General features: G+C 30.9%; 1 protein-coding gene across 1 annotated transcript; it reads left to right on the forward strand.

Moving 5' to 3' along the window:
• Positions 1-4,436: 4,436 nt before the first annotated feature.
• Positions 4,437-8,218, forward strand: LOC107823703 (protein RGF1 INDUCIBLE TRANSCRIPTION FACTOR 1-like). Its single transcript, XM_016650394.2, has 4 exons — positions 4,437-4,853; positions 6,809-6,883; positions 6,969-7,109; positions 7,625-8,218. Exons 1-4 carry the CDS (start codon positions 4,677-4,679, stop codon positions 7,958-7,960), a joined length of 729 nt encoding a protein of 242 aa, XP_016505880.2. The 5' UTR covers positions 4,437-4,676; the 3' UTR covers positions 7,961-8,218.
• Positions 8,219-9,018: the final 800 nt, after the last annotated feature.

Raw genomic sequence — 9,018 nt, forward strand, 5'->3', positions numbered from 1 at the left:
TGTTTGCTCCTGAGTAATTTAATTACTTACAAGGAAGTTAGATTCTATTATTTGTCCAAGAATAAGGTAAGAATAAAAAATTTAAAGTTTTAGAATTCTTGCATAGTAAAATTAACAACAAAATACACCGACCAATCTGTGAAATTCCCTAATGCTTTGATTCGCCGTTATGCGTTCTATTCTTTGTATAATTTGTATAATTCTAACGGCATATTCTTCTCGAGATTAATAGGTTGACATTTTCGTCATTACCAAAAAACGATCACATACAACTGCTTTAGTTATAATTTTTAATCTTAAGTTACACAAGTTCCAAAAATAAAAAGACAAAAAAGGACACTAATTTGGATTTTCGAGTCATTCAACAACAATTTTGTGCACTTGTTATTGTAGTAGTTCAATGAGATTTACAAGTTTAACATAAACGATAAAAAGATAAATTACAAATTATTAATACTATTAACAAGGACAACTTTGTCATCTGTCCACCAGTCTAAGCTTCCATTTCGAGGAAAAACTAAAATGAGACAAATATGCCAAGTATTATATAAATTGTAAAAAAAATAAAGAATGATGTTTATTGACAAAAAGGTGAAAATATATTGTTTAAAAAGAGAATGAGAATAATGTCTAATGGGATGCAACTTGCAAGGTGTGTGTTCAAATTTGAACAAATTCCCTCTTTTTTCCTTTTTTTTTTGGGTTCAATATATCCTTTAATTCCTTTTATTTCATGATAAGGTTTAGAAAATTGGGCAGGGTATTTGAGCAAAAGAAAGATTTTTAAAAGAAATGATCTTACGAATATAGCATCAATATTAGACAAATTATGATTAGAACGAAATTAGACAGAAAAGAATAAAACGGAATTTCCCTCTTAAATTAATCTTCTTAATTGGACAACAATTGAAGCAAAGGAGCTAAGTGGATGATGAATTCCTTAGAAGGGTAAGTTGATATATAATACACCCCCGTTAAAAATGATGTTATTTCTTTACTAGTCCTTTAAAAAAATGGAGTTTTTTAAAATTTGAATTTAATTAATCTTGAACTTTTCATTTACCCTTATGAAAAATTTTACAGTTACAAAACTGTTAAAGAATATTTAAAATAACGAGTTTTAATTTTTTTTATGTACATACAAGCATTATGACATATATCGTCAATTTTTTAGTTTTTTTAAAATCTCAGCCTAATTAGATTATGTTATATAAATTAAAATCGAGGGAGTAGATAAGTTACGAATGGACAACATTAGAAATGAATGCAGTGTACCATCCTTTGTACCAGAGGTTCACGTTTAGAATGGACACTAAAAGAAAAGGTGATAAGACAGACAAAATTGGGAGCTGATTTGTTTGAGAACAGATTTTCAAAAATATTTGAAGAGCGTTATTGTTTAAGTTGTTTTTTAAGAAGCTTTTCATTAAAAAGAAAATTTAAATGAAGAAGTGATTTGAGGATGCCTCTCATTGAAAAACTCTTTTTTCACTTTCAAAAGATTTGTAAGTCTTTAAAATATTAGAACTATCCAAATAGATTCTATAACTTCCACTAGCTAAAATCTCTGCTTTTTTGAGTTTGTTTCTTTATTTTAAAGGAACTTATATATATATATATATATATATATATATATATATATATATATATATATATATATATATTCATTTATCAGTGAATTATCTCACAATCATATTCCTCAAATATATAGATTCTAAATAATTAAAGGGGTTTTATTTACATAAATAAAAAGACTAGAGACCAAAATGTACAATTAACCAACCATAAGGTTTTTGTGTGCTCATAGCTTAACGGAAACCTAACCGTACAACCTTAATAATCAAATAGGTTTTTAATTCAAATCCTAGTCGTGAGTGTTATATTTGTAAGTCTCTTTTTTTTTTTAATTTTTTTTTTTTATTTTATGCAAGTCTATTTGTTGATTGAAAAACTACCTCCCAAAGAGCATTATATGAATGATGAACAAATAAGCTAAACTCTCTCAAAGCTGAAGAAAGTAAAGTTCTTCCATTTTTCAATGACAAGGTGGGCTTTTCACTAAAAGCTCAGCATAGTGTTGATCGGTCCACTCTGTAATTTGCTTTACAAATTTGGAATGAAGTAAAGAGTTCAAGTTCATTATATCGAAACTACAACTATGATATGAATCTTTCGTAATGCAAAATCACTTAAATATTTTTAAGTAAACTCTTTAGATCAATCATGTCTACTTCAACAAGAAAAATCAAGATTGTGGGTTCGGAATTCTATTCGTTTTAAGTTATTAGGTTCTAAATTAGTAATTTGTATATATTTAATGGATTTTTTTAAGACAAATATAAGATTCGAACCAAATCTATTGGGTTCAGCCGAACCCGCTCCCCGCACTCTAGCTCCGCCCCAGCCCATGTCTCCTCTTCCCCCACCAACCCCAAATGAAGAACCAAAGGACATCTCGGTGCAAGCATTCTGTAGTCATGCAGGTTTTGGGTACGAGCTGCACTCCTAAGGATATAATTCAAACAACCTACCCTAATACAAACATTAGTGACGTCTTCTACTTTTAGAATTCGTGACCCGTCCACAAATGAAGAACCCAAAGAAAGAAGAGAAATTTTCATAAAGCACTATAGTTTAGAGCCTAGTAACTATAGTTTGCCTAATTACCATTCGTAGCTACTGTTCAATTGTTACCAACTTGTATCACGTGTATTCAAACGTGCAACGAATATAATATGTCAATTGTATTCGTTCGCACAACGAATACAACTTGTATCAACTGTATTTGTTTGCTCGATTGTATTCATTTGCGCAATGAATACAACATGTATCAACTGTATCCAAGACGAAATACAAGGGTGTATACAAAGGATACAACCAATATCGATTGTATACATGGGTGTATATAAATGATACAACCTATATCGACTGTATTCGTTTGCTCAACGAATACAACTAAGGTGAAATACAGAAATACAGAAAAATAAAATACTCTTTTTGAGAGTCGAACTCAAGACCTCCGCTAACTAAGCAAGCACTTTAACCAACTAAGTTACAAGAACTTGTTGCTCTCTTATTCCAGTTCAAAATAATTAATTTGTTATTTCATGAATTTGCTATAAAAATTAAATATAGCTACTAATGATAAATTTGCTAAAAATATAGCTACAAATGGTAAATATATTGTATATGTTTGATGTATCACGTAATTTGGCCACAAAGAAAAAATAATGCAATTCTCACCGGCTTTCACTTGTGGTTAAGGGGGAAAAAAAAAGGAGTGTTGGGCTTTAGAGGTGCTAGGATTGTCAAGAAATGGGCTGCTTCAAAATAAACCTGTCCCACAATCAGGATTTGTGTAAATGTAATTGGAAAAATGACACTGTATAGCCGCTGTAAAAATAATAGTCGAAAAAATATATAAAATTTATATATTTTTTATATATATATATACATTATGTATATTATATACAAAATTTATACAGGTTTTATACATTTTTTCGATTATCAGATGTAAATAGTTTCTGACGCGGGCTAAAAATGATGATACCTATATTTTCTTTGTGGGGTTTTTTTTGGGAGTGGGGGAGGGATGCAGAGATAAGTACACACAAGTTAATGGCTTTGCAATAGTCATCCCTCACCATGCCCAATTATGACGACTCTTTTTATTATGATTTTGGACATTGCAAATCCAACTTTACTTAATTACAACAAGGAAAAAATAATATAATTGGAGGAATTTGAACTTTTGGAAAGATCATCAAAACCACATAGTAATATCATGCTACAAGTTCGGACACAATCCTTTGCAACCTTCTCTATCAATATTCATAGGTTGTTCCCTTGCTAACCAAACTGATTTGGATTAAGTTTTGACCTATCAAAGATAAAGCTAGTATTTCAATTTTATGAATTTTAAATTTTAGAACGAGACTTCAAGTGTTAATGATTGAATTCTAAATTTAATAATTTTTTTTGTACAAATACACTTTTCGAGCAACTCATAGCTCGACTTCTGTCTCCGCCCCGAACCTATGTATATGCTAAGGTTTTGAGTTTGATACATTAGATCACGCACTTGTATGCTGGGCAGTGGGCACAACATGAGAAGAGCGAACAAATGGTATTCGTAGTAACGCTTTATCTTTTATGCTCGCCTTTGTTATAAGATGGTATATGCGATATACACCTTGATTTTTGTTTCAAAGAACATGCTTGATGTGGTATACCTATCAAATGATAGTAATTAGTCCATTTGTCTATACAGTTCTGCATAATGTTATTCTTAATTTGTGTACTTTTTTTTCTATATTTTATAAATTCTAATCTCTGGACTAAAGAAATGCAAAAAAAGAGGTGGTTTTCTTGGAAGCAGCAATATTATAAATATAAATAGAAAGATGGAGGGTCTCTCTAAAACCAAAAAGCCATATTGTACCATAGCCACCCCTCAGTCCTCAGACCCACACCTCTCCAACCCCATCACCCCTACTTAGCTCCTTCTATATATATATAATATAAGTATAATTCTATTGCACACAATTGCATAGATACATAATTTTGTTGAGTTGAGACCTTCTTTCTACATATAGCAGCTACATACTACTATTTTTCTTACTTTTAATTTGTTAAGAGAATTTAAACAAATTATAAAAAAGAAGAAGGATCATAAGATGGAAGAGATGATGAAACCTGCATGGTTAGAAGGATTAATGGCTGAGAAATTCTTCTCAGGATGTGGGGTCCACGGGAATAGGAGAAAAAATGAGAAAAACATCTTCTGCTTAGAGTGTTGTCAAAGCTTTTGCCCTCACTGCCTTCCTTCTCATCACTCTCATCCTCTTCTTCAGGTCTCTATTTCTCTCTCCACACATAAAAATTCTTTATACTATAATTATGTAGTAGATAAAACTTTAATTATTCATTTGAGTTTTTTGCTTCCTTTTTGAGAGTTTTATTATTAACATGTCTTGTATATGTGCTATTTTGTTATTTTCTTGAATTTTATTTTTATTTATCCGAGAATAAGTTTGAATTTTTAAGAGTATAAATTGGGGAACTAAGAAGCTTGTTTCATAAGGTAATTCTTGTTAGGTGATATCAAAATTTCTAATTCTCTTCTTCTTTTGCTTTGTGGAAGGTTGGAAGTGAGAGGGAGGGAACTGTCTCTAATTTGCGTAAAACATTAGAATTTTTTATTTTATTTTATATATTTTTGAAATTAAAAGAAGTTATTTTCTTTTGAATTATTTATTTGTTAAACTGATGAATTTAAACTAGGCATTGAGAATTCATATAACCGTTCCAATTTGCTTGGACTTGAGGTTTAATTGTTGTTGGTAGTAATATTTGTGAAATTATTTATGAGTATATTCCAAATGATTTCTTGAATTAAGTGGATTTGTAGTTGTGGAGCTTAAAGGGTAAATGTTTTGGATATTTACTTACAATCTCCAAGATTCATGTTTGGTTGTATACTGAATTTCTCTATTGTGTTGTCAATTACTAAAAGTAGTGTGTTTGGGAGCTATAGTTCCCTCTTTTTGGAGCTGTTTGCTTTCCTATTTTAGAAGATTTCTTTTACACCCAATTTCCCCCTGCAAAGCTTCCTCACCTGTTGCTTTCAAAGACAGTTTTGACCCAATTCTCAAAAATCAAAATTAAAGATTAATTTCTTAGTTTATTTTGTCTTTTTCAACATTTTCAGTACTCATTTCTGTATGCTTTTCTCTCTCCCAATTCTTTCAGTTCATTTATTCACATTTACTTTTCTTGGATTCAAACTTGACTACCTTACTTTTTCCTACTACTCCTATTAGATTTCAGGTTGTTACAGTAGAATTTTTCTAATTTATAATTCTTAGGTAGGAGAATTACATAATCAATGATATAATACCCCTTAAATTTAGTTAAATAAGTACTTTAACCCCATAATTATTTTAAGAGCAAAAGTGTTCTTAACACCTTTGTTAATTCTACTACTTGAGTTTTGAACGAAAATTGCTAATGAAGAGAACTTTCACAGGAAATTTCAGATATTTAAAGGATAGAAAAACGTGTTCCAAAAACATGTACCTTTCCCATTTACTTGAATTTTCTATGAATTACAGGACAAGGCAAAAAAAAAGAAGCTAAATAAACCAAGAAGAGCTTTATTTCCTTAATTTTATCTGTTTTGTAAATATCAACTTCCTTTCATCTCCAAGTTCTTCTGTTTTGTTTACTGAAATTCCTTATTTTCTTGTTTATTTAAATTGGCGACATTTTTTTCTTTTAAATAACTCCAAGTTCTTTCATTTTTCTTAAAATACTAAGATGTCTGCCAACTTTCTCTATATTAGCATAAGAGACAAATTAAGTATTTAAACTATATGCGTTCAACTTTTAGGATCTTACTATTGAACTCATTATATCCTTAAAGTTATAAGCTCGTATCTATAATTTATTATGATTTTAGTGATTTTTTACATCTAAATTTACTCTGCGTCGAAAGTTATGAGTTCAATTGAACACGGTGTTATAGGGCTACATACGCCCCTGTTAGCTTTACTGTAATAAAATTATCGAACAAAATTGCTTGTTTAATTAAAATTTAAAGATTACCAGTTTCAATTTATCCTTGTTGAATTTTTTTGATTAATTCTACTAGTTCTGATTGAAGCATTTATTCTCGTACTCGGATCTCATTATTCTTGGTGATGTAAAGTAACTATTCTATGAATTGAGACAGGAAAAAGATTAAAAAAATTAAAGAATAACGTATTAAACTTGATATAATAGTTTGGTTTGTATTTTTCTATTACAGGTGAGAAGATACGTGTACCAAGATGTTATAAGATTGGATGACCTTGAGAAGCTAATTGACTGTTCCTACATTCAGGTATTAATTATTGTTAATGGAAATACTTGTAGAATTCGTTATTTAAATGCGTTATAATATGATGATGTTATTATTTGTTTGACAGCCCTACACAATAAACAGTGCCAAAGTTATATTCTTGAACCAGAGAGCACAATCAAGGTCATGCAAGGCTTCTGGCAACTCTTGTTTTACCTGTGACAGAGTTCTTCAGGATCCCTTCAACTTTTGTTCTCTCTCTTGCAAGGTCCACATTATATTCTTTCTCTTTTATCTTTCTCACCCTTCCCCCCCCCCCCCCCACATAAAAACCAACCCGCCCCCGCCCACCTCCGAAAATATGAAACCAAAACAACCATCCGGTGGATAGAGGCGGATTCAGAATTTGAATTTGATGGATTCAACTATAAAGTTTTTGATTGTTGAACTAATTACACTTTTGAAATTGCAAAAATTACGTCTTTATATTACATAGTCATACTTCATACAAAAAATATTGAATTTAGTAGATTCATTCAATTCAGGTTCCATCTACCTCTGCTCATACACGACATAGTTCTTTGAGAAAGAAATGTTAATAGAAATTTAAATATGAATAACTGTTTATTGAAAGTATCATCAAGCTACAAATAGTCGGCGCATATATATTCTTACCAAATATTTATATGGATGGAAAAATTATGGCTAAGCATGCTGTCATATTACATTTTTAGCCCTGTGAAATAAATAATTATTAAAAATGCAAGCAACACTATGATGCAGGTTGATTATATGGTGTATCAAGGTGAAGATCTATCAAACATTCTCTATAGGTTTGATGAGTCTGACTTTGCACTCTCCCAATTTGAGGGACTCCACGTGGACACCTCTGATTTGCTCGATGAGGAAAGCCAAATTACTCCCAACTCCATCTTAGAAGATCCATTAGAATGCAGAGGCTCATCTTGCTCAAATAATGGCATGGGCAATTCTGGTATTTCACATGATGCCCGTATGGTGAAAAATAATAAGAAGAAAAACAGTGGGTTTTTCCCTGGACTCGTTCTTTCGTTGAGCAATAGGAGAAAGGGAGCCCCTCAAAGATCTCCTCTTTCTTGAAAATTAATTAGTGAATATCCGCTAATAAATTACTCCATTTAGTACTTATTGTAATATTTCCAGTATTATTAGTTCTCTGGGATTATGCGTGTAATTTTACCCCGAAGTGATTCCATTGCAAGCCATAGGTTGATGATTAGAGAGGTTTCGACAAGATATTTAAGCTCTCTAATTATCACCAATTTTGTACTGGCTCGATGGAACTTGAACATATAAATATGATTAAAATCTATATGATTTTTATTTTGTGGTTACTGACTACAATATCTCTTTTTCTACTGTATATCTTTTTTAAAATACTGTGATTATATTTTTCTTGAGCCGAAAGTCTATCGGAAACAATTTTTTTACCTTCATAAGATAGGAATAAGATCTGCGTATACATTACCCTCGTCAGACTCCACTTATGGGAATACACCGGATATATTATTATTGTTGGTTAGTGACATGTGTATATTTCTTTTCTCTATTGTTCAATTATCTTATGTTAATTCAGATTTATGATTGCCACTTGATTTGTAAAACGTGTGATCTACTGGATTAGATGAACATGTGATTTTTTCTTTTTCCTTTTTGAGCGGACGGCGCAGTCTCAACATATTTAAGATAATTTTAAAGATAATTTTAAATGTTCGCTCGTCCTGCAATTATCCGTACGGTAATATGGCCAAATTTTTATGATATTTGTCATGACATAATATCCATTATAATAAAATTTGTGGATCATGACATTTGTCATGACATAATATCCACTATTAGGCCAATAATTTCTTGCTATAAATAGAGGAGCTTCTCCTCATTTGTAAACACACCAATTCAAGAGCTTTTCACTCTTGTATTTCTTTCTCCTCCTTTATTTCATTATAGAATAATTTGTAAGAGAGTGAGTGTTGGGGAAACACTTGTGTGAACCCTTTCTTTGGAGTGATCTTGTGAGGTTATTCTCTTGGGGTATTTGGGACTAATTAGAGTATTTACTCTAATTTTGTACTCTCTTTTGTACTCTTGTTGGTATAGTAAAATTGCTCATCTCCGCTTGTGAACGTAGGTCACCTTGA

Source organism: Nicotiana tabacum, chromosome 17 (genome assembly GCF_000715075.1).
Source record: "Nicotiana tabacum cultivar K326 chromosome 17, ASM71507v2, whole genome shotgun sequence".
Taxonomy (NCBI): Eukaryota; Viridiplantae; Streptophyta; class Magnoliopsida; order Solanales; family Solanaceae; genus Nicotiana; species Nicotiana tabacum.